At 52.0% G+C, this 26,289-nt stretch overlaps 1 protein-coding gene across 1 annotated transcript in view; it reads right to left on the bottom strand.

The window, feature by feature from the left end:
- NCOR2 (nuclear receptor corepressor 2) overlaps positions 1–26,289 on the bottom strand; it is a 480,522-nt gene that overhangs the window by 260,497 nt on the left and 193,736 nt on the right. Inside the window, 1 exon segment of the mRNA XM_060250121.1 lies at positions 19,587–19,685. Coding sequence (XP_060106104.1) covers positions 19,587–19,685 — 99 coding nt within the window.

The following is a 26,289-nucleotide window of genomic DNA, read 5'->3' as shown; positions in this document are numbered from 1 at the left end:
AGCCCGCATACGGCCCTGGGGATGGAGGTTCCCCACCCCTGTTTTAGAGGCACACTTCGCCAGGCAGTCATAGATCAATCGCTCCTTGGCGAGCCTGTCCAACCCCCTTTCAGCTTCACCCAAGCTACCTGCCGTCCTCTACAGCTGGCAGCAGTGAGTTCCAAAAGATCGTGTGGAAAACAGCAATTTTGGTTGGATGTGATTTATTCCATTTATGAACTGCCCCTTCCCTGGAGGGCTCGGGGGTGGTGTACAACATAGATCGATAAATAAAACAGTTTAAACAGATCCAGTAAAATGATGCAAACAATACAGGGCAACGGTGAGTTTGTCCAAAGGCGTCTGATGTCGGCTGCACCCTCCCTGGGAGAACGGCGAGAGGCGGAGGCCTGGCTGGACGGTGAGCCGCTGCTGTCCTCAACTGCAGGCCTTCCTTTCTGCCAGTCCTGACTCTACCGTGACGTCAACCCCGCCAAGTGCTCCGTGAATTCTGGCATTACGGGAGAACACCCTCTATCCACTTGTAGCTGCTCTAAAGAGAGAGTTGGGTGAGACATGCACACACTCTGGCTTGGGTGGGGGGGAGCAGCTGGAAGTGACTCACTGGAAGGCGACAAGTAAGACGGAGGATGTGGCTCTCATAACCGGTTGACTTTGTTCTAAAAAAAATATCCCTCCATTTAAAATAAACAAATAAGCGTGCGATTCTGGCAGAAACACGCCCGCAAAACGCACGCTCAAGATACTCTCGCTTTTTGAATCAGCTTTCTGCTGAAGAGCTTCCTTTATTGCTAAAGGGACTCTTTTGGCCACAAAAGTTTACATTTGAAGAGAGCTTGGCTTGCAGTTCCCCTCTCAAAAAAACCCAAGTGGATTTTCACGTAAATTCTTTCTCAGGGACAGTAGCCCCGGTTCTCCACCATTATGCTGCCCTGAAGATTTACGTAAGCAATTAGCATTATATTGAGAAAAAGGAAGATAACACCCTCTTAAAGAAGGAAAAGGGAGAGAGGGAGGCGACACTGTTCACACACTGTGGGGGGTAAAGAAACCCACACAACTTCAACAAGAACTCAGAAAAACGCATCACGATGGGGAACATCTTTTATCATCAGCAGAAACTAAAACTGGGAAAGAAAGAGCAGACTGTAAGAACATAACAGAAGCCGTGTTGGATCAGGAGAATGGCTCATCCAGTCCAACACTCTGTGTCACACAGTGGCCAAAAAAACCAGGTGCCATCAGAAGGTCCGTCAGTGGGGCCAGAAGCCCTCCCACAGCTGCCCCTCCCAAGCTCTGATCAGTCTTCCTGAGGGACCTCTGCTCCATATGCTTATCCAATCCCCTCTTGAAGCTGCCTGTGCTTGCAGCCGCCACCACCTCCTGCGGCAGTGAATTCCACATGTTAATCACCCTTTGGGTGAAGAAGGACTTCCTTTGATCCGTTCTAACTTGACTGCTCAGCAATTTCATTGAATGTCCACAAGTTCTCATATTGTGAGAAAGAGAGAAAAGTACTTCTTTCTCTGCCTTCTCTATCCCATGCATAATCTTGTAAACCTCTATCATGTCACCCTGCAGTTGACATCTCTCCAAGCTAAAGAGCCCCACCGCAACCACTGTATTTTTAAAACGTTGTAAACTACTTTGACGACTTTATGGTAGAACAGCGAGATAGAAATAAAATAACAGAAGGCAAAGGAGAAGCTCTTTGAGACGTAAAGTAGAGAAGAAGAAGAAGAAGAAGAAGAAGAAGAAGAAGAAGAAGAAGAAGAAGAAGAAGAAGAAGAAGAAGAAGAAGAAGAAGAAGAAGAAGAAGAAGAAGAAGAAGAGAAGAAGAAGAAGAAGAAGAAGAAGAAGAAGAAGAAGAAGGAGGAGGAGGAGGAGGAGGTGATGATGGTGATGGTGATGGTGATGATATTGGATTTATATCCCACCCTATACACTGAATCTCAGAATGAACATAAGAGAAGCCATGTTGGATCAGGCCAATGGCCCATCCAGTCCAACACTCTGAGCCACATAAGAACATAAGAGAAGCCATGTTGGATCTGGCCAATGGCCCATCCAGTCCAACACTCTGAGTCACATAAGAACATAAGAGAAGCCATGTTGGATCAAGCCAATGGCCCATCCAGTTCAACATTCTGTGTCACATAAGAACATAAGAGAAGCCATGTTGGATCAGGCCAGTGGCCCATCCAGTCCAACACTCTGTGTCACATAAGAGAAGCCATGCTGGATCAGGCCAATGGCCCATCCAGTCCAACACTCTGTGTCACTTAAGAACGTAAGAGAAGCCATGCTGGATCAGGCTAATGGCCCATCCAGTTCAACACTGTGTCACACAGTGGGCAAAAACCCCAGGTGCCATCAAGAGGTCCACCAGTGGGGCTAGAAGCCCTCCCACTGTGCCCACCCCAAGCACCAAGAATCCAGAGCATCACTGCCCCAGACAGAGAGTTCCAACAATAAGCTGTGGCTAACAGCCACTGATGGACCTCTACTCAGAAGGCAAAGGACAAGCTCTTTGAGACGTAAAGTAGAGAAGAAGATGATGATGATATTGGATTTATATCCCGCCCTATACTCTGAGTCTCAGAGTGGTCACAGTCTCTTTTACCTTCCTCCCCACAACAGACCCCCCTGTGAGGTGGGTGGGGCTGAGAGGGCTCTCATAGCAGCTGCCCTTTCAAGGACAACTCCTGGGAGAGCTATGGCTGACCCAAGGCCATTCCAGCAGGTGCAAGTGGAGGAGTGGGGGAATCAAACCCGGTTCTCCCAGATAAGAGTCCGCACACTTAACCACTACACCAAACTGGCTCTACACCAAAGTGAAATGACCAAGTGACCCAGAATTGAAATTCAGTGGCATCGGAAAGACTAACTTCTAATCCAGCGGGCATAGGAAAAAAGAAAACCATTTCCCTCCTTTGTACAGAAAAGGTACGGAAGGAGAGGGGGGGAAAGAGGCAGGTGCTGAGCAAAGAGAGGCCTACTACAATTAATCAGCTGAGATTTGGGGCGGGGGACTTAAACTACAGATGAGGGAGAGCTCAGAGATTCCAGCCTCTCTCACAGGTCATGAAAACAAACGAAAATGTAATAAAACAAAGACCGAGTCCAACGGTACCTTTAAGACCAACGAAGTTTAATTCTGGGTTTAAGCTTCTATGCATATGCACTGAAGAAGAGCGCTTGCACATGCTAGCTTATACCCAGAATGTTGGTCTTCAGGGCTTTTTTTTTGTAGCAGGAACTCCTTTGCATATTGGGCCACACACCTCTGATGTAGCCAATCCTCCTGGAGCTTACAGGGCTCTTAGTACAGGGCCTACTATAAACTCTTGGAGGACTGGCTACATCAGGGAGGTATAGCCTAATATGCAAAGGAGTTCCTGCTACAAAAAAAAAAGCCCAACTGGTCTTAAAGGTGCCACTGGAGACAAACTTGGTTCTGCTGCCACAGACTAACACAGCCAACCACCTAAACAAAAAAAGTGTAATAAAGCAGGGTAAATAACCTACTAATTAAGAAAGAGGCAGTCTTTTGACTGGCATCAGTAAAAGATTATGGTAGGATACATGTTAAAAAGGTAAAAGTAGTGAGTGTCCCCTGGGCAAGCACCAGTTATTTCCGACTCAGGGGTGACGTCACATCTCGATGTTTTCACGGCAGACTTTTTACGGGGTGGTTTGCCATTGCCTTCCCCAGTCATCTCCACTTCCCCCCCAGCAAGCCCGGTACTCATTTTACCGACCTCGGAAGGATGGAAGGCTGAGTCAACCTCGAGCCGGCTACCTGAACCCAGCTTCCGCCGGGATCGAACTCAGGTTGTACTGTAGCTTTACCACTCTGCGCCACGGGCCAGAGTGAATACAAGTCAGGCAAAAGCCAGACTTGCAGCGTTCGGCTAAGGAGGACGCAAAACCCCTGTTGCAGGAGTGGAATGCGGTTTCGTTTTCTCCAAGCCAAGTCAAGCCGCTGCATCTACAGAAAAAAACAATTTTAAAATGCACCTTCTTCCCAGTTGCTATATTCTATCTATAGGCGTTGCTAAGCTTTGCTAATTCTATTCATACTGGTATCAGACTGCCACCGTTGATCAATAGGCAGCGTCAAGAAATGTCAAAAGGTGCTGGGCCTGTCTCACAGTTTCCACCGAGAGCCCAGCTTCCGCCCAGATCAAACTCAGGGCGTGAGCGCAGAGCTCCAATTGCAGCTTTACCGCTCTGTGCCACGGGGCTGCCCAGGAGACACGTTAAGAACAGTCTATTGAAGTTATTAACGGAGGTTTATTAGCAGAAGTTATTAACCTGTTAGGGTTTGCTGCCTCCAAGTGGGGGTTGGGGAGCCCTCGGAATCACAGCTCGCCTTCCTACGGCAAACATCAGTTCCCCAGGAGGAAACGCACGCTTTGGAGGGTGGACTCTTTGGTGTTATATAGCCTCCTGAAGCCCAGTCCTCCTCTGGCATCACCCCCAAATCTCCAGGAGTTTCCCAACCTGGATCTGGCAGCCGTAGCCACTGGAAACCCACCCAGGACAAAAAAAAAAGGAGAGCCAAATTCAACGTGATGGGGGCCCTGGGTCTATCGCACATTCTAGATGGGAAGTCTTTTAAAAATGACTGTGGAGCCCCCCCTCTTCCTTCCAGTGGTTGTTTTGTAGAAAAATGGGTGGCTTTCAGCATCTGACCTTCTAGGGAACAGTCGGGGTTGATTTCCTTTAGGACTGACTGATTGGATGTCCTGGCAGTCCGAGGGACTCTCAAAGGCCTACAGATAAGGTTGCCAATCCCCAGGTGGGGACAGGGGATCCCCTGGTCTGGAGACCCTCCCCCCGCTTCAGGGTCATCAGAAAGTGGGGGTGAGGGGAGAAAATTTCTGCTGAGCACTCCATGATTCCCTATAGAGACCAATTCCCATGAGGTATAATGGAGAATTGATCCATGGGTGTCTGGGGCTCTGGAGGGGCTGTTTTTTTTTTAGGTAGAGGCACGAAATTCTCAGCATAGTATCCAGTGCCTCTCCCCAAAATACCCTTCAGGTTTCAAAAAGATTGGACCAGGGGGTTCAATTCTTTAAGCCCCCAAAGAAGAAGAAGAAGAAGATATTGGATTTATATCCCGCCCTCCACTCCGAAGAGTCTCAGAGCAGCTCACAATCTCCTTTATCTTCCTCCCCCACAACAGACACCCTGTGAGGTGGGTGGGGCTGGAGAGGGCTCTCACAGCAGCTGCCCTTTCAAGGACAACTCCTACCAGAGCTATGGCTGACCCAAGGCCATGCTAGCAGGTGCAAGTGGACTAGTGGGGAATCAAACCCGGTTCTCCCAGATAAGAGTCCACACACTTAACCACTACACCAAACTGGCTCTATTTAGGTGCTCCATTTCCAATGGAGGGAAGGCACTGAAAAGGTGTGTGGTCCCTTTAAATGTGATGGCCAGAACTCCCTTTGGAGTTCAATCCTGCTTGTCACACCCTTGCTCCTGGCTCCACCCCCAGTGTCTCCTGGCTCCACCCCCAAAGTCCCCAGAAATTTCTTGAATTGGACTCGGCAACCCTACCTACAGATCACATTTTTATCTCCCCCTCCCGGGAGCTGAAAGAGCACGTGCGATTCTCCTTTGCTCATCATTTTATCCTCACGAGGCAGGCGACGCTTACAGAACCAGCCTGGCCTAAGGTCACCCCCGTGAGCATCGTGGCAGGGTGAGGATTTGAACACACGTCTGTCTCCCAGACCCTATCCCGCCCTCTGACCGCTACACCAAACGGCACCAAAGGTCCAGCAGGAGGGAGGACTTCAAGCTTCTCATCTTTACTTCTTCCTTTTGGGGGGAGGGGGGACATTTTGATTTCGCATCTTCTTTGTGAGAATCAAACCAGGACGGACCTTCGTTTCGGAGTCGTTTCCCGGCAGCTGTTTTTCTCCCACTTGCCCAGCTTTCTGTGCGATTTCTTGGCTAAGGGATTACAAACGCGTAACGCAGACAAAACGGCAGCGGCAAAAACGGGCAAAATGAGAAGGCGCCCGACAGCAACACACGGCGATAAAAAGCAGTGTAAAGCGTGCGTGTGTGTGTGGGGGGGGGGGGGAGAAGATGTCAGCACAACCCCATTCGGTCACAAGAGCAGAATCTGCCGCCTGCGTCACTGTGAATGAAAAGCGACGTGCAGCCGGCATGCCCCCCGCCCCCGGCGAGGAACACACAAGGACGCAGGCACTCTCTTAAGGTTGCCGTGAACTTGGCGATTCCCCGTGGGAAGAGCGACGAGCGCAGGCAGTTCGGAGGCGAGCGAGCCGTGCGTCGCCCATGACTGGCTCAGGTAAAAAAGCCAGCAGCTGCTGAGGACAGGTTTTTCAACCCCAAAAATAAATTAAGTCGGCCCCAGTAGCAGCCCGATCCGGTGCATGTTTACCCAGGAGTAAATCCTGCTGATACTGAAGAAGTTCACTTTCAAGCAAAGCATGCAGAAAGGTTGCTGTCTTAGCCAGTTTGGTGCAGTGGTGAAGTGTGTGGGCTTTTATCTGGGAGAACCGGGTTTGATTCCCCGCTCCTCCGCTTGCAGCTGCTGGAATGGCCTTGGGTCAGCCGTAGCTCTGGCAGAGGTTGTCCTTGAAAGGGCAGCTGCCGGGAGAGCCCTCTCAGCCCCATCCACCTCTTAGGGTGTCTGTCTCCTGAGAGCCAGTTTGGTGTAGTAGTTAAGTGCCCAGAGACTCTTATCTGGGAGTACTGGGTTTGATTCCCCACTTCTCCGCTTGCAGCTGCTGGAATGACCTTGAGTCAGCCAGAGCTCTCATAGGGTTGTCCTTGAAAGGGCAGCTTCTGTCAGAGCTCTCCCAGCCCCACCCACCTCACAGGGTGTCTGTTGTGGGAGAGGAAGATAAAGGAGATTGTGAGCTGCTCTTAGACTCTGAGTGGAGGGCGGAATATAAAGCCAATATCGTCGTCACTGTCTTCTTCTTCACTCAAAAGAGCCAATCTTCGTATCACATGGGAGGTGGGGAGAGCCTTAGGAACTGTGCTGCGTGTGTGTGCTTGCATGTGAAGGGCTGTCGACTTGCTTCCGACGGCCCTATGAACTGTTGTCCTCCGAAACGTCCTGGCGTCAGCAGCCTGGCCCGGTCTTGCAAACGGGAGAGCCGCGGCTTCCTATAGGGAGCCAAGCTGTCCTCTGATGGGTCCTCCTCTTTCTCCGCAGTTTCTGACTTCTCTTCTCGACTTCTTGGGTGGGAGGATTTCTGAAGCCCTCCTGGTTGCATACCAGCATATCGGAAACACAAGTTGTAAGACGCAGGGAGATGGACCGGACGTTGTTCTGAATCACCTTTACCTGCTGTCTACCTAATTCAGAATTCAGTCACTTCACCCTATACAAGGGTTAGATCCAGGCCTCAGATTCAGCAGGAGCTCACAGGAGCACAGCTCCTGAACCTTTCTGAGGGTTCCCCTGCTTCCTCCCCACCTACCTTGTCCATTGAATAGGAGGTGCAGCTGCGAAACAATCCCTGGATTAGGAGAGCGGGCAGCCAGCCACCCACCAGGGGCTTTGCCACGCCCCCAGCAGCCCTCATTAACCCCTGGAGAAGCCCACACCACCCTTTCTCCACTTCTGATGTGATTCTGGGTGGCGGGTGCCTTGCTGGCCTTTTGACTGGAGTGTGTGTGGCCCAGGAGAGCCCCAGGCAAGCGAGGCCTGCTTGGGCTGGCTGGATCTCTAGCCAGCCCGAGCAGGCCTCACTCACCCAGGGCTCTCCTTTCCTGCATCAGGTTGCTTTTGGCTGGGCGCGGTGGTATATACTGATAAGTTATGCTAATGAGCTCCGCCACCTATTTTTCTACAAAACGACCCCTGGTTAGATCAACTGGGCCGAGAGTTGCAACGGCCTCGTTGGCAGCTGGCAAGGGATGGGGGAGGGGGACAGAGTTGGCAACTCCAGGATGGGAAATGCCTGGAGATTTGGGGCTGGAGTCTGGGGAGGAAGGACAGGGGCCTCAGCGGGGCACAAGGCCACAAAGTCCGTCCTCCAAAGCTGCCATTTCCTCCAGGGGAACCGATCTCTGTAGTCTGGAGATGAGCTGTCATTCCAGGAGATCCCCAGGTCCCACCTGGAGGGCTGGCATCCCTAGTTTTGGCCTGCAGTGGATTCAAATCGCCTGGAGTGGCTGGCACCCTAGTTTTACATGCAGTGGATTCAAATCGCGCATCTCCATAACGGATCTTGGGCTGTGGTCATGCAGCTCGTGGGTTCAGATGCCTGGAAACACCAAGTCTCTATTTGCATTGCTACGAGTCTCCACTGTGTCTGAAAATACCATGACTGAAAAGTGCCCTTTAAGAACATAAGAGAAGCCATGTTAGATCAGGCCAATGGCCCATCCAGTCCAACATTCTGTGTCACACATCGGCCAAATATATATACATATATACACACACACACACACACACTGTGGCTAATAGCCACTGATGGACCTCTGCTCCATATTTTTATCTAACCCCTTCTTGAAGGTGGCTATGCTTGTGGACGCCACCACCTCCTGTGGCAGTGAATTCCACATGTTAATCACCCTTTGGGTGAAGAAGTACTTCCTTTTATCCGTTTTAACCTGTCTGCTCAGCAAGACAGGGCACCAGTGCGGTATAGTGGTTAAGAGTGTTGGACTGCGATCTGGGAGACCAGGGTTCAAATTCTCACTTGAGCCATGGAAACTTGCTGGGTCACATTCTCTCAGTCTAGCCTACCTCATAGGGGTGTTGTGAGGAGAGGAGAATGGTGCAACAACTACTTTGAGACCCAACTGAGGAGAGAAAGTATGTCTGGAGACCAGGTCCTATGAAGAAAGGTTGAAGGAGCTGGGCATGTTTAGCCTGGAGAGGAGGCAGCTGAGAGGTGATAGGATCCCCATCTTCAAGTACCTGAGGGGCTGTCATCTAGAGCAGGGGTTGCCAATGGTAGCTCTCCAGATGTTTTTGCCTACAACTCTCATCAGCCCCAGTCATTGGCTGTGCTGGCTGGGGCTGATGGGAGTTGTAGGCAAAAAAACATCTGGAGAGCTACCGTTGGCCACCCTTGATCTAGAGGATGGTGTGGAATTGTTTTCTGTGGCCCCAGAAGGTAGGACCAGAACCAATGGGCTGAAATTAAATCAAAAGAGCTTCCGGCTCCACATGAGGAAGAACTTCCTGACTGTTAGAGCGGTTCCTCAGTGGAACAGGCTTCCTTGGGAGGTGGTGGGTTCTCCTTCCTTGGAGGTTTTTAAACAGAGGCTAGATGGCCATTGGACAGCAATGAGGATCCTGTGAATTTAGGGGGAGGTATCTGTGAGTTTCCTCCATTGTGCAGGGGTTGGACTAGATGACCCTGGAGGTACCTTCCAACTCTATGATTCTATGGTACAAATGATGTAAATAATCCTGAAAGCGGTTGTTCAGGCTCCTACGGGGAGCTGTCAGTCTATTTCCCAGGGTTCCCCTGTGTTTGAGGCTGCATCCAAGAAAATTTTGCACTTTAGCTCCAGGCTGGAAGTGGCCCTCACCAAACAGGAGGCGCTGAACTGCAAGCTTTTTCGGACAGCTTTTCCCCACACAAGCTATGCCCTTGACCCCCATCTTAGGCCGCATAGGCCTCTGGCCAACACAGTTCAGCTTAGATCTAGAAAAAATGTAGGTCTGAGGCCATGGAAAGACTGCGTGGCCTTCCCTGAGAAACACTCACTTTCCAGCAGTCTCAACGTCCTCTGTAAAACGGCAACGCGAGCGACCAGCCTCGCAGGAGCGTTGTGAGGACACGCAACGGTAAAATCTGCAAAACACTTTTCAGTTAGGAGGACTACAGAAACGTCAGAGAACTATAAGGAAGGTCATAACAAAATACTCTGCTGGATCAGGCCGAAGGTCCACCTAGCCCAGCATTTATATCTATTTATTCGATTCCAGGAGGGGGAGAGGTCGAGGTCAAGGTCAGCACTGTTGCTTGTAGGGATGTTTTTCAAACCCCCCCCCCACACACACACACACACACAACTGCCAGTCAGATCGCTCCAGGATGCTGGACAGCATGAAAACAATGGCTGTCTCCTTTTTTTTTTAAGCTCCAAGGTCTGATATTCAAGCATAGAATGCCTCTGAGCATAGCAGTTCCACCTGTTTACACTAATAGCTCCTCACAAATTTGATGCATGGGCTGGGATGCGTTGGGGGGGGGGGGGGAGGAGGAAGATGATGATGACACGGAATTTTTATTCCACCCTCCACTCAGAGAGGCTCACCATCTCCTTTATCTTCCTCCCCCGCAAAAGACACCCTGTGAGGTAGGTGGGGCTGAGAGAGTTCTCCCAGAATCTGCCCTTTCAAGGACAACCTCTGCCAGAGCTATGGCTGACCCAAGGCCATTCAAGCGGAGGAGCGGGGAATCAAACCCGGTTCTCCCACATTAAGAGTCCACGCACTTAACCACTACACCAAACTGGGGTAGGGCGGGATATAAGTCTCAACGGGGCTTGTGGGTAGAATAAGCCCGGCAGGAACTCGTTTTCATATTAGGCCACACCTCCAGGCATCACCATTGTTTCACGCAGGGCTTTTTTGGTAGAAAAAGCCCAGCGGGAACTCAGTTGCCTATTAGGCCGCACCTCCTAATGGCAAACCGGATAGAACTTCCTTCCTGCACAAAAAAAGCCCTGAGTCTAAACGAAACAAACAAACAAACGCCTGAGAGCAACAAGTCTCCATGGCAAACTTGCAACTACTCGAACTCGAAGCTTGCAGTTCTCCAAATCCCAAACAAAACTACATTTCCCAGGCTCCCTTGAGATTTGTGCCTCCGGTATAAAAGCTAGCCTCATCCCTGGGCTCCCTTCCCAAATTCTGTTCCTGTCAACAGGTGCAGCTCCAGCACCCCCACCCTCAGAGGACACTGTGAGAAGCAACTCTTTCCGAGCCCGGGGGTGGGGGGCTGGTCGGTTGCCGCAGGAGGCTGGAGGCGCATGGCGGCACGGCCTCCTTCCCTCAGCGCATTAATTATAAACAGCTGCTCACCTTTGCCCCGCTTTCCAGTTGTATCCTGATCGCCACAGGCAGCCAACACTTCCCCCCCCCCAAGAACCCCCCCACTGAGCCGCACCGTTGAGTTCCCTCGTCTGTGCAACACAACACTCACACCACACACACACACACATATCAATCACCAGGGAAACACCACCCAGCAGATAGCTTATCTGGAAAACAGCACGCTGACACATATAAACACACGGCATGGGCGGTTGCGACACTCCGTAGTGTCGGCCAGGGCGGTTTTCCGGAGAACCAACATCAGAGCGGCAGTGGTCCTCTTTGAGACCCGCTTTGTGCGTGGACGAGGAGGGCCGATTCTCAGAAGGAGAGCCGCCCCTCCATCCCGCCCCGTCTATCCCATGACAGATTTTTTTTTAGCCCTTTTCAACTGGGCGCTATGAGGCGTTTTTGGGGAAGGAAACTGCTGGGGAAAAGAAGCGGAGGGGAGAAACAAGGATGTTTTCCCTTTCATGTTTTCCCCTGCGCCGAGATACATGGGCCCCACAAAACAAGAGGCTCAAAAGCCTCACAAAAAACAAGGGCAAGTGCCCCGATCCTGAAGCCCAGGGCTGCAGCACCCAGCGGTGTCTGTCAGAAGTACACCCATTCGGCTCCGGGGGCCAGAAAACTTCCCTGCCTTTGTGGGAAGTTCCTGCCAAACGCTCCATCGCAGAGAGGCCTGGCCGCATCTGTCCAGAGCCGCAGATGGGGGGGGGGGGGGGTCCACCTTCCCTCCATGGCTTGGCGAAGCGCTCGAGCCCCCCCACCCCAGGCTCACCGGCTCGGAAAGCCTTCCCCCCCCAAGTCACCTTCTCCGGCTGTCTTTTCAGAGCTCTGCCATCCCCGCTCGGCGTTCCTGACGCTCTCCGGCTCAAATGGCTTCCTGGCGATTTGCATAGTTGAGCCGTAAACCGGCCACGACATTCCTGTTATGATTTTGCAATCTACTGGAATAACACGGCCCGCTCTGAGTCGAGCCGATGAGTCATAAGCTATAAAACCGCAGGCCTCGTCACCGGGAGCGCTCAGCGCTGGCGGGTGTGATTAATCTCGCAGGATGCCAAACTCGGGGCCTGCGGCTGCTTTCCATTCCTCCCCCCCCCCCCCCCATTTCGAGGGCCTCAAGAGCGTGACAGAGGCCTACTCGCTTCATCCCCCATCCCCGTTTTTTGCCAAACGCAGAGGGACCCATGCACAAGGCCGTAACCCTTTTTTCACAGCAATTCTCCAGAAAGAAACATGGAAAACGCTCAGAAGCAGTCAGGGGATGCCGGGAGCCAAACGTTTGGGTTTCTAGTTGCGAGAGCTCTGACCCCCTAAGCCAAGATGTCGGGCGCCAAAAACCAGACTTTGTTCCTGGGTCAAAATAACTCTCTCTGCAGGTTTATACCGCCCCCCCCCAACCTTCTCTCTGAATCAGAGAATCAGAGCGACCTACAATCTCCTATATCTTCTCCCCCCACAATAGGTACCCTGTGAGGTGGGTGGGGCTGAGAGGGCTCTCACAGCAGCTGCCCTTTCAAGGACAACTCCTGCAATAGCTATGGCTGACCCAAGGCCATGCCAGCAGCTGCGAGTGGAGGAGTGGGGAATCAAACCCGGTTCTCCCAGATAAGAGTCCGCGCACTTCACCACTACACCAAATTGGCTCTCTTCAGCCACAAAGTGGGCCTGTGACATTGTTTTTATTCCTTCCCTGTAAAAGAGGGGATATTTACCCAGCCCATCCCCGGTTAGACACGTGTTTTTGTGAAGAACCACCGCTTTGAGAGGCAAGACAGGGGGGGTAGGCCAGCGTTTCAACTCGTTTCGACTTCGCTAATGCGGCCTGTTACGGAATCCTACTGCCCTGGATGCCTTTGGGCCACACCATGTTCACCCATACAGTATGGTTTTGTTGTCACATTACCAGGAAGACCCCGCTTTGCCACATATGACTATATGTGAAGCTGCCCTATACCAAACCAGATCACTGAGCTATCGAGTGTTGTCGACACAGACTGGCAGTGATTCTCCAGGGTCTCAGGCAGAGGCCGCCCGCCTCCAGTTTGGTGTAGTGGTTAAGTGCACGGGCTATTATCTGGGAGAACCGGGTTGGATTCCCCACTCCTCCACTTGCACCTGCTGGAATGGCCTTGAGTCAGCCAGAGCTCTCCTATCTGTGAGACCCGGGTTTGATTCCCCACTCCTCCACTTGCAGCTGCTGGAATGGCCTTGGGTCAGCCATAGCTCTCTTATCTGGGAGAACCGGGTTTGATTCCCCACTCCTCCACTTGCACCTGCTGGAATGGCCTTGGGTCAGCCAGAGCTCCCTTATCTGGGAGAACCGGGTTGGATTCCCCACTCCTCCACTTGCACCTGCTGGATCGGCCTTGGGTCAGCCATAGCTCTCTTATCTGGGAGAACTGGGTTGGATTCCCCACTCCTCCACTTGCATCTGCTGGAATGGCCTTGAGTCAGCCAGAGCTCTCCTATCTGTGAGACCCGGGTTTGATTCCCCACTCCTCCACTTGCAGCTGCTGGAATGGCCTTGGGTCAGCCATAGCTCTCTTATCTGGGAGAACCGGGTTTGATTCCCCACTCCTCCACTTGCACCTGCTGGAATGGCCTTGAGTCAGCCATAGCTCTCTTATCTGGGAGAACCGGGTTGGATTCCCCACTCCTCCACTTGCATCTGCTGGAATGGCCTTGAGTCAGCCAGAGCTCTCCTATCTGTGAGACCCGGGTTTGATTCCCCACTCCTCTACTTGCAGCTGCTGGAATGGCCTTGAGTCAGCCATAGCTCTCTTATCTGGGAGAACCGGGTTGGATTCCCCACTCCTCCACTTGCACCTGCTGGAATGGCTTTGGGACAGCCATAGCTCTCTTATCTGGGAGAACCGGGTTGGATTCCCCACTCCTCCACTTGCACCTGCTGGAATGGCCTTGGGTCAGCCAGAGCTCTCTTATCTGGGAGAACCGGGTTGGATTCCCCACTCCTCCACTTGCAGCTGCTGGAATGGCCTTGGGTCAGCCATAGCTCTCGCAGAGCTGTCCTTGAAAGGGCAGCTTCTGGAAGAGCTCTCTCAGTTCCACCCACCTCACAAGGTGTCTGCTGTGGGGCAAGAAGATAAAGGAGACTGTGAGTCGCTCCGAGATGTGGGATGGAGGGCGGGATATAAATCCATCTTCTTCTTCCAATCTTCTGGCACCTCACCAGTTCTCCGAGAATTCTCAAAAACAACGGCCAGAGGCTCAGAAATCACATCTGCAAGTTCTTTTAGTACCCTTGGATACGGTTCATCTGGCCCCAAGGATTTAAGTTTCATTTAAAGAAACCTGGTGTTTATCTACCCCTCCTCCCCAATGCTGATCCTAGGTTGCAACTACCTTCCTTCATTATATGTTCTGCTTCTGCCGTCTTGAGCACCATTTCCCTCAGAAGAGAAGACCGAGTGAAAGTAGGAATCGAAGAGACCTCAGAAGCTAAGCAGGGTCGGCCCTGTTTAGTACTTGGATGGGAAACAATGTCCCCTCTAAGCTGTGGAGCCTTGTGAGCAAAAGTTCTACTTTGTGAGCTGCTGGCATTCAAGTGGTGAGCCACTGCATAAATTAGTATGCTCGAGGGCCATTCTTCCTGTGCTGAGACAAAAACGTGTGAGCTGGAGGCTAAAGAATTGTGAGCTAGCTCACACTAACTCAGCTTAGAGGGAACACTGGAAACCACCAATAAAGCCCATGGTCACTGCACAGAGGTGTCGAGAGGACTCTTGCCATTAACCAGGAGTGCTTCCACTTTCCACTGTCTCTGCTTTGCAGGCCACTGTCTCTGTGTAACGAGTGAAGCATTCCTTTCTAACTAATCTCAGGAATGGCCAAGAAGGAGAAGAAGATATTGGATTTATATTCCACCTTATACGCTGAATCTCATAGTCTCAGAGCAGTCACAATCTCCTCTACCTCCCCCCCCCCCCCACACAACAGACACCCTGTGAGGTGGGTGGGGCTGCTCCCAGAAGCTGCTCTTTCAAGGACAACTCATACGAGAACTATGGCCGACCCAAGGCCTTTCCAGCAGCTGCAAGTGGAGGAGTGGAGAAGCCATGTTGGATCAGGCCAATGGCCCATCCAGTCCAACACTGTTACACGGTGGCCAAAAAACTGCAGGTGCCATCAAGGACAACTCTTGCAAGAGCTATGGCTGACCCAAGGCCATTCCAGCAGGTGCAAGTGGAGGAGTGGGGAATCAAACCCGGCTCTCCCAGATAAGAGTCCGCACACTTAACCACTACCCCAGACTGGCTCTCTGCCTGATTAAGCTCGCACCTGCAAGGGACCTGGGAAGAACGCTGTGGGGAGGGACTGCTCGCTTTGCGCCTTTCCTTTGAATGTGTAACAGTCTAAGCCTGATCTATAAGAAGGGGCAAAGTGCCCGCCACAACCAGTTTTCGCAAGGGCCGCCTTGCCCTGACCTGTCACGTAAACAGCTATTCCTGCAACGGATTGTCTCTGACCACTGAACTGCTGGGGACTTGACAAGAGGCAGGCGATGGCAGACCACCTCCGTTCGCCTCCTGCCTCGAAAACCCGACAGGGGTTGACCAAAGTCGGCGGCAACCTGCCAGCACTTTCCACCAATCACAGCGGCAGATCTGGCGTTATTCCCTCCCTCTGGGCCCTGAGCATACGCAACTCGGGGCACATTTCTAGGTCAGAGTCCAGCCTTGACCTATGGGGTCTCGCCGCAGGCTTTCCGACTGGTCTAGTGAGACGTCTTCCTTATGCAGCGGGGATGTCTACCCTTGCGCTAGCAGGATTCGAGTCCAGCAGCATCTTTGGGACCAATAAACGTCTCCAGAGTTCTGAGACTCCAAGCTCCCTTCATCTGGAATTTGGACAAAAGGAGTTGTTATGCCAACCAAGGTGTGATATTGATTGATTGACCAAGGGAGCTCTGACTCTTGAAAGCTTAAACTCTGGATGCAGGGGTGTCCAAACTTGCTTAATGTAAGAGCCCAAACTTGCTTAATGTAGAATAAACATTAGATGCTTGAGAGCTGCAAGACATCAGATGTTTGAGAGCAGGGAGGCAGGAAAGCAGGCAGGCAAACAGACGGGGAGGGAGGAGAGAAAGAGAGGTGGAAAGAAAGCAACTTTAACTTTAGATGCATTCTCCAAGCTGCTCGGCTTGGAAAAGTGATTTTAAAAAGAGAAGAAGAAGACGATATTGGATTAATATCCTGCCCTCCACTCCGAAGAGTCTCAGAACGGCTCACAATCTCCTTTACCTTCCTCCCGCACAACAGATACCCTGTGAGGTGGGTGGGGCTGAGAGGGCTCTCACAGCAGCTGCCCTTTCAAGGACAACCTCTGCCAGAGCTGTGGCTGATCCAGGGCCATGCCAGCAGGTGCAAGTGGAGGAGTGGGGAATCAAACCCGGTTCTCCCAGATAAGAGTCTGCACACTTAACCATTACACCAAACTGGCTCTCAGGAGACAGACACCCTGTAAGGTGGGTGAGGCTGAGAGAGCTCGCCCAGAAGCTGCCCTTTCAAGGACCACCTCTGCCAGAGCTACGGCTGACCCAAGGCCATTCCAGCAGCTGCAAGTGGAGGAGTGGGGAATCAAACCCGGTTCTCCCAGATAAGAGAGCTACGGCTGACCCAAGGCCATTCCAGCAGGTGCAAGTGGAGGAGTGGGGAATCAAACCCGGTTCTCCCAGATAAGAGTCTGCACACTTAATGACTACACCAGACTGGCTCTTTTCCGAGCCAGGGCAGTAGGGGCTTCAAGAGCCACACAATATGTGCGAAAGTGCCGCACGTGGCTCCCAAGCTGCAGTTTGGCCAGCCCATCTGGACGTCTCGTTGGCCTTTAGTGTGTTCCTGGACTCGAGCCTTCCTCTTGGGGTTGGACTAGATGACCCTGGAGGTCCGTTCCAACTCTGTGATTCTACCACAGACCGATGCAGCTGCCCACCTGAAACTAATCTTGTATGCTCAGCTAAGCACCTTTTTTATCCATTTGAATAAAGGAGCCCTAATATGATTAAGGAAAACCACATGGCCAGCCACTGAGTCATCAGTTAATACGACAGGGTCACAAGCAAGGAAAGGCAGGGGAACAACCCACACCGGCTCTCAAGCTTCCCACCCAAGCTCACAAGCCCGCAACACAAAAAGGCACCGCAAACTAGGTACTAAGCGGCTCTTAAAATATATCTCTCGCTCCTTAACAGGTAGAAGTGAAATCGTAAAGCAGAGCCGTTTCATCACCCCTTGAACACACTCCAAGTTTCTTCGGGCCATGAAATTTTACAATCCACTCCCCCCCCCCCCCCCCCACTTCCAAAGTCTTAAACAGCCTGCCTTTTCAAACATCTCCATGGCACTTCTGCTCTCCCTCCCGCCTTCTCTCCCCTTCCTGCTGCCGTTCTCCACAGCAGTGCCCTGACATTAAAGGGAGACCGTTCCGCACCCTTACATGGTGTCGTTTCCAGATCAAATCTGTTTGGGCAATGAGTCTTTTAAAAACAAGCTCACAAAACCTCTCGTTCTGGGCTCCCTCGAAACACAGGCGGAAAATTTAACTGGCGCCTCTCGCTCCCCCCACGACCCAGGGAAGGTCTATGCAAAACCTACAGAAATGGAAGAATGCAGAACATAAGGACATAAGAGAAGCCATGTTGGATCAGTCCAGTGGCCCATCCAGTCTTACACTGTGTCACACAGTGGCCAAAACCTTGATGCCATCAGGAGGTCCACCAGCGAGGCCAGACTTCCAGAAGCTCTCCCACTGTTGCCCCCTCCAAGCACCAAGAATACAGAGCATCACTGCCCCAGACATAAGAGAAGCCATGTTGGATCAGGCCAATGGTCCATCCCGTCCAACACTCTGCGTCACATAGTGACCAAAACCCAGGGGCCGTTAGGAGGTGCACCAGCAGAGCCAGAACTCCAGAAGCTCTCCCACTGTTGCCCTCCAAGCACCAAGAATACAGAGCATCACTGCCCCAGCCATAAGAACATAAGAGAAGCCATGATGGATCAGGCCAATGGCCCATCCAGTCCAACACTCTGTGTCACATAAGAGAAGCCATGTTGGGTCAAGTCAATGGCCCATCCAGTCCAACACTCTGGGTCACATAAGAACATAAGAGAAGCCATGATGGATCAGGCCAATGGCCCATCCAGTCCAACACTCTGGGTCACACAGTGGCCAAAACCCGAGTACCCTCAGGAGGTCCAGCAGTGTGGCCAGAACACCAGAAGCCCTCCTGCTGTTGCCCCCCAAGCATACAGAACATCATAAGAGAAGCCATATTGGATCAGGCCTATGGACTATCCAGTCCCAACACTCTGGGTCACACAGTGGCCAAAACCCTGATGTCGTCAGGAGGTCCACCAGCGGGGCCAGAACTCCAGAAGCTCTCCCACTGTTGCCCCCCAAGAACACAGAGCATCACTGCCCCAGACGCAAGAACATAAGCGAAGTCATACTGGACAGGCCAGTGGCCCACTAGCTCAACACTCTGTGTCAAACAGTCAGGGCCGGCCCTAGGGCACATGGCACTCCAGGCAGACTCGTTGCCTACTGCCCCATGTCCCTGAGGGCTCCAGGTGCTTGTGCGCACATCCCAGGCCGGGCCGCCCGCCCCCTCCTCTCCCTTTCCTTTCTGCAGCACCATGCTCCGCCACGCCCCCTCCCCCCACACGCTCAGAGGAGCACCGCTAGCCTCAGCCCTACCCACTTCGAAGGGGGCATCTGAGCATCCTCTCTTAAGAGAGCGCTGTAGGCGGCTTCGCTCCCCTGCCTCTTCCGCTCTCACCCTTACTGGAATTCACTCGGCCTTCAGGCCCGAGCCTGGCAGGAAGCAAATCTTCTCTCCTCCCTCTGCCTCCAACCGGAAAGCCGGTTCACTTCACTCTCTAGCTCCGAAGGTAGCTATTATGCCCATCGCGGCTTGCAGCATGCGGGCCAGAACCACACTCCAAAGAACGGATGAAAAAGCAGAAAGGAAGGCACCTGAGAGCTGATTCCTGCTCCTGCATGGTGCATTCAAAAAAATCGCAGGGCGCGAAGGCACCAGAGGCCGGAACGATCAGTTTCATTTGCAGGGCTTTTTTCTGTAGAAAAGGCCCAGCAGGAACTCATATGCATATTCGGCCACACCCCCTGGTGGCACCATTGCTTCGCAAGGGCTTTTTATAAGAGAAGCCCAGCAGGAACTCACTTGCATATTAGGCCACACCCCCTGGTGGCACCATTGCGCCACACAGGACTTTTAATGAGAGAAGCCCAGCTAGAACTTGTTTGCATATTAGGCCACACCCCCTGGTGGCGCCATTGCTTCACACAGGACTTTTTATAAGAGAAGCCCAGCAGGAACGCGTTTGCATATTAAGCCACACCCAGCTGGAACGGCGTTCCTGCTCAACACCCCCCCACCCCCCCGCTGGCTTATCCGACCGCTTGGGCAGAACAAGAGCAAGCAACTCAGCATCGGGCTGATCTCCCGGGGCCAGAAGGCCTCTGTTTTTCTTACCTGGTTCTTCCCGCGCCGCCGGTAGTTCCTCCTCACCAGGTTCTTGTAGTTCTCGTTCTTTTTGGTCAGGTAATAGTAGAGGACGCAATCCGCCACCGTCTAAAATGACACAGCGCAGAGGAGTCATGACAGGCAACTGGTGAACCAGCTCAGCACACCGAGGAACCCTGCAGCTAACAACGGTGCCTCCAGGCTTGGGAGCAGGATATCTGGGAATACCCACTGCTGGGTGGGAAACAGCAACAGGAGTTGGCTTGGGGCACTACTTGCGGGATTTCTGGAGGAATTGGATTGACTGCTGCAGGAAACGGGATGCTAGACGGATCCTGCAGAGCCAGTTCGGTGTAGTGGTGAAGAGTGGGGACTCTTATCTGGGAGAACCGGGTTTGATTCCCCACTCCTCCACTTACACCTGCTGGAATGGCCTAGGGTCAGCCGTAGCTCTGGCAGAGGTTGTCCTTGAAAGGGCAGTTTCTGGGCGAGCTCTCTCAGCCCCACCCACCTCACAGGGTGTCTGTCTCCTGAAAGCCAGTCTGGTATAGTGATGAAGTGTGGGGACTCTTATCTGGGAGAACCAGGTTTGATTCCCCACTCCTCCACTTGCAGCTGCTGGAATGGCCTTGGGTCAGCCAGAGCTCTCTTATCTGGGAGAACGGGGTTTGATTCCCCACTCCTCCACTTGCAGCTGCTGGAATGGCCTTGGGTCAGCCATAGCTCTCTTATCTGGGAGAACCAGGTTTGATTCCCCACTCCTCCACTTGCAGCTGCTGGAATGGCCTTGGGTCAGCCATAGCTCTCGTAGGAGTTATCCTTGAAAGGGCTGCTATGAGAGCTCTCTCAGCCCCACCCACCTCACAGGGTGTCTGTTGTGGGGGGAGAAGATACAGGAGATTGTAAGCCACTCTGAGTGTCTGATTCAGAGAGAAGGGCGGGGTATAAATCTGCAGTCTTCTTCTTCCTTATGTTCTGGATCACAAGAGCAGTAGTAGCAACAAATAACTTTACACAGGGGTGTCAAACTCATTTGTAATGAGGGCTGGATCTGACATAAATGAGACCTTGGTAGGCCGGCCATATGTGTCATAAAATGTAAACTTTAAAGGACACAGATAAACACAATTAAAGATTTTTTTTAAAAAACAACGTAAATGATGCTTAAAAGATTAGCACTCTTGCAAGGGTTTTGTTCAACACTTTCTGATAGTTTCAGTTTCATATGTCGCTCTGAACTATCGTATCAAAACCTGGAGACAATGCTTGTGCTGTAGCGATCTTGAGTATGCTGTTCAGGTGTTGTTCAGGTGTATGTCTGTAAGTTGCAAAACCTACTTTTGATTTATTGAAATTCCTTACAGAAATCTCATGGTCAGTGCTTTGACCCTAAGCTCCAGAGGAAAACATGAAATGGTTGGGCATTGTGAGTTTTTGTACAGAAGTGCCTTCATGTGCTGGTCAGCCAATGGAGAAACTAGAGGCTTTGCTCTGTAGCTCCTGTGCGATTGAGCAAGCCTGGCAAAGCAAGGATGCAGAATGAAGCAAGAGAGATAGAGAAGGAAGCAGATGACAGCCAGTTGCTCGGGGGCCTGAGAGGAGGAGCCTGATCCAGCCCTTGGGCCACATGTTTGACACCCCTGACTTAACGTTTCCAGCGTTCAGTGCACGTTGTGCATATTATTGCACTCAACGGCTGCAACTGCTCTGCAAGACTGGTCGATATCGCTACCTCATCCTGCAAACCCAAAGCTAAAGCAGAGAGATAAGCTGCCTTGCTGAAGGCCATGAACGGAGTTTACAATGCAGGTGAGGCCTGAACTGGGGACTTCTGGCCCACCTTTCCTAAATCATGAGTTGGAGGCTGTGCTTTGCAGGCACAAGGACTGCGGGATTCTTCCCACCCCCACGACACGCCCAGGATGCACAGCTATAGGATGCGGTTGCTGGAAAACAGTCCTGGGACCAGGGCCGCATTAAACCCTGCGGAGGCCCCTCGGCAGCCAAAATCTTGAGGGGCCCCTCGCAAATTATCTCAGAGTCGGAGCGCCTGCCCCACCGCTCATGTCCCGCCCATGCAGCCTGCAGGCCCCTTCTCAAAAGTCCCTTTGACAAAGCTGGGGGGGGGGGAGAGGCGGAGAGAGGCAAACTTGGCGACAACGCCAGCAGCAGCCGCACCAGGCAAGTCGGGCAAAGAGTGGCTCAGTTGCTAGCTGTGGGTGCAGACTCCGAGGGCTGCAAGCAGGAGGAAACCCAGCCCGAAGCCCCTAAAGGTGTGGGGGCTCATAGGCCAGTGCCTACTTGGCCTAATTATTAATCCAGCCCTGCCTGGGACTTTTCTGGTATCACAGCATTATTATTTCAAAAAATGCCACAATCTGCAAGCAGCTGCCTCCTCTGAATCCCTTGAGTCGGTTATAAATATTTCCCCATCTCAACTATGAGACTAAAGCTTTTCTAATCATCCCATTACATGAAGGCAGTGGTCTTGCATTTCTTTGTTTTTAAACGTCCTGATGCTGAGCCAGTGTGAACTTAACAAGTCTGGAACAATCACAATGCTCCTTCCAGCTGCTAAAAGACTGCCTTAAGAATACTATCTATCTATCTATCTATCTATCTATCTATCTATCTATCTATCTATCTATCTATCTATCTATCTATCTATCTATCTATCTATCTATCGCATTTATATCTCGCCCTCCCCTGAGCAGCTCAAAGCAGCTAACAACAAATAAAAACAATGTATATATTTAAAAACAGAATATACAGTAAAAGCCATAAATACATAATAACATAAGAGAAGCCATATTGGATCAGGCCAATGGCCCATCCAGTCCAACACTCTGTGTCACATAAGAACGTAAGAGAAGCCATATTGGATCAGGCCAATGGCCCATTCAGTCCAACACTCTGAGTCACATAAGAACATAAGAGAAGCCATGTTGGATCAGGCCAATGGCCCATCCAGTCCAACACTCTGTGTCACACAGTGGCCAAAACCCAAGTGTCCTCAGGAGAACTCCAAAAGCCCCCCCAACTGTTGCCCCCCCACCCCAGCACCAAAAATACAGAACATCACTGTCCCAAACATAAGGACATAAGAGAAATCATGTTGGATCAGACCAACGGCCCATCCAGTCCAACACTCTGTGTCACAACGCTGGCCAAAAAAACCCAGGTGCCATCAGGAGGTCCATCAGTGGGGCCAGGACACTAGAAGCCCTCCCACTGTGCCCCCCACCCCAAGCACCAAGAATACAGAGCATCACTTGCCCCAGACAGAGAGTTCCATCAATATCTTGTGGCTAATAGCCAATGATGGACCTCTGCTCCATATGTGGATCCAATCCTCTCTTGAAGCCGTCTATGCTTATAGCCTCTGCCACCTACTGTGGAAGTGAATTCCATTCCCTTCACCATCAAGGAAGTATTCAACTGGCCCAGAACACCAAGATTCTGACTTTGGGGCTTAGATGACCCCAGGAAACCCTTGCCTGCATGCCCAGACTGGAACAGAATCAGAGACAGACTCCCTTTCCCCTCTGTTGCTTCCTGCCTCTCTCTTTCCCCTGAGGACGAATTTGCAGAACCAAAAGTAATCTTGGTTATCCTGGGTTGTTTGAATCCGCCCCCCTCCATCATCACCACTTTCCACAGCCCCAGCTGGGGGGGCCCCCTGGGTACCCAAAAGCAAGGACACAACCATGCAGCAGGGAATTCTATTTAAAGCCTTCAGGAACGCAGATAAGAAGATACTGGATTTATATCCCGTCCTATACTCTGAATCTCAGAGTGGCTCACAATCTCCTCTACCTTCCTTCCCCCAACCCCACAACAGACACCCTGTGAGGTAGGTGGGGCTGAGAGAGCTTTCACAACAGCTGCCCTTTCAACGACAACTCCCACGAGAACTCTGGCTGACCCAAGGCCATTCCAGCAGCTGCAAGCGGAGGAGTGGGGAATCAAACCTCGTTCTCCCAGATAAGAGAGCTCTGGCTGACCCAAGGCCGTTCCAGCAGGTGCAAGTGGAGGAGTGGGGAATCAAAGCTCGTTCTCCCAGATAAGAGAGCTATGGCTGACCCAAGGCCGATCCAGCAGGTGCAAGCGGAGGAGTGGGGAATCAAACCTCGTTCTCCCAGATAAAAGAGCTCTGGCTGACCCAAAGCCGTTCCAGCAGGTGCAAGTGGAGGAGTGGGGAATCAAATCCCGTTCTCCCAGATAAGACAGCTATGGCTGACCCAAGGCCATGCCAGCAGGTGCAAGTGGAGGAGTGGGGAATCAAACCCCGTTCTCCCAGATAAGAGAGCTATGGCTGACCCAAGGCCGATCCAGCAGGTGCAAGCGGAGGAGTGGGGAATCAAACCCCGTTCTCCCAGATAAGAGAGCTCTGGCTGACCCAAGGCCGATCCAGCAGGTGTAAGCGGAGGAGTAGGGAATCAAACCTCGTTCTCCCAGATAAAAGAGCTCTGGCTGACCCAAGGCCGTTCCAGCAGGTGCAAGTGGAGGAGTGGGGAATCAAATCCCGTTCTCCCAGATAAGAGAGCTATGGCTTACCCAAGACCATGCCAGCAGGTGCAAGTGGAGAAGTGGAGAATCAAACCCCGTTCTCCCAGATAAGAGAGCTATGGCTGACCCAAGGCCATGCCAGCAGGTGCAAGTGGAGGAGTGGGGAATCAAACGCGGTTCTCCCAGATAAGAGAGCTCTGGCTGACACAAGGCCATTCCAGCAGGTGCAAGTGGAGGAGTGGGAATCAAACCCCGTTCTCCCAGATAAGAGAGCTCTGGCTGACCCAAGGCCGTTCCAGCAGCTGCAAGCAGAGGAGTGGGAATCAAACCCCGTTCTCCCAGATAAGAGAGCTCTGGCTGACCCCAGGCCGTTCCAGCAGCTGCAAGCAGTGGAGTGGGGAATCAAACCCGGTTCTCCCAGATAACAGTCCGCACACTTCACCACTACACCAAACTGGCTCTCAGTCTCCGGTATTGTGGAGGACTGTGCGAGGCAGGTAGAAAGAATGACCCCAGATGACTGAAGCAATTTAAAGGCAAAAAAAAAAAGGGGGGGGGGAGGAAGAGAGAGCGAAGTCTATCATCCTTTAAGCTGCAACGCAACGCTACATATAACCTGCCATACAACTGTCAGGAGTCATTATTTCTGCCCATTAAGCCTGCGAGGTGAAACACTTTCAGGCTGATGTAGCTCCCCGCTTTCGGGGCCTGTCAGCTGCATTCCAGTTCCTGCATGCCGAAAAGGGGGCAGGAAATCACCTCCTTCGGTGGTGGCGTTCTGAGACCTGACAAGTTACACTTCGGGGGAGAAGAAGCAACGCAAGGGAGGGTGGGGGGGGGAGCAGGACAGGTTCCGCAGCTGGCTTGCTAAGCAGCTAGGCGTGCTGAGCTTTCCCGGAGCAGGCTGCCGGCAATCTCAACCAACGGAAGCTACTGAAGTCTCGCAAGGAGACTGGGAGGTTTCGCTGGGGAGGGGACAGAACTCCACTGCTGTGTCCTGTTTCGGCTCCCTGCTCGTGGTATGCGGCTCCACGGCGCAGAGTGGTAAAGCAGCAGTACTGTGGTCTGAACTCTCTGCTCACGACCTGAGTTCGATTCCAGCGGAAGCTGGATTCAGGTAGGCAGCCCGAGGTTGACTCAGCCTTCCATCCTTCCAAGGTCGGTGAAATGAGGACCCAGCTTGCTGGGGGGGAAGCATAGAGGACTGGGGAAGGCAATGGCAAACCATCCCATTAAAAAGTATGCAATGAAGACATCGTGATGCAATGTCATCCCAGAGTCGGAAATGACAGGTGCTTGCACAGGGGACTACCTTTACCTTGGCAGCAGCTGCCACCACAAGGATCTTCACTGAGCGGCTGAAGGTAAGCTGTGGCAGCCATTTTTTGTGGCTGGCTTTACTTCCTGTGAATGAGCCCCGTGGCGCAGAGTGGTAAAGCTGCAGTACTGCAGTCGGAGCCCTCTGCTCACGACCTGAGTTCAATCCCAGTGGAAGCTGGTTCAGGTAGCCGGCTCCAGGTTGACTCAGCCTTCCATGCTTCCGAGGTCGGTAAAATGAGTCCCCAGCTTGCTAGAGGGAAAGTGTAGATGACTGGGGAAGGCAATGGCAAACCACCCCATAAAAAGTCTGCCGTGAAAATGTGAAAGCAATGTCACCCCAGAGTCAGAAACAACTGGTGCTTGCACAGGGGACCTTTCCTTTCCTGCGGTATGTCGCCCTTGTCAGGACCACCCAGAAGGATGAGCCCGAGGGGTAATGCCTCCTCTGCAAAATATTCAGCAGCCCCAGCGTTTATTGCAGTATTGTGTACAATTCTGGTCACTACACCTCAAAAAGGATATTACAGCATAGGGGAAAGTCCAGAAAAGGGCAACTAGAATGATTAAAAGGGTTGGAACACTTTTCCCTATGAAGAAAGGCTAAAACGCTTGGGGCTCCTTAGCTTGGAGAAACGTCAACCGAGGGGTGACATGATAGATTATGCATGGGATGGAGAAGGTAGAGAAAGAAGTACTTTTCTCCCTTTCTCACAATACAAGAACTCGTGGGCATTCCATGAAATCGCTGAGCAGTCAGGTTAGAACGCATCAAAGGGAGTCCTTCTTCACCCAAAGGGTGATTAACATGTGGAGTTCACTGCCACAGGAGGTGGTGGTGGCTGCAAGCACAGACAGCTTCAAGAGGGGATTGGATAAGCATATG

This window comes from Heteronotia binoei, chromosome 11 (genome assembly GCF_032191835.1).
Source record: "Heteronotia binoei isolate CCM8104 ecotype False Entrance Well chromosome 11, APGP_CSIRO_Hbin_v1, whole genome shotgun sequence".
NCBI classification, from domain to species: Eukaryota; Metazoa; Chordata; class Lepidosauria; order Squamata; family Gekkonidae; genus Heteronotia; species Heteronotia binoei.
This window is presented reverse-complemented; position numbering and strand designations above follow the sequence as displayed.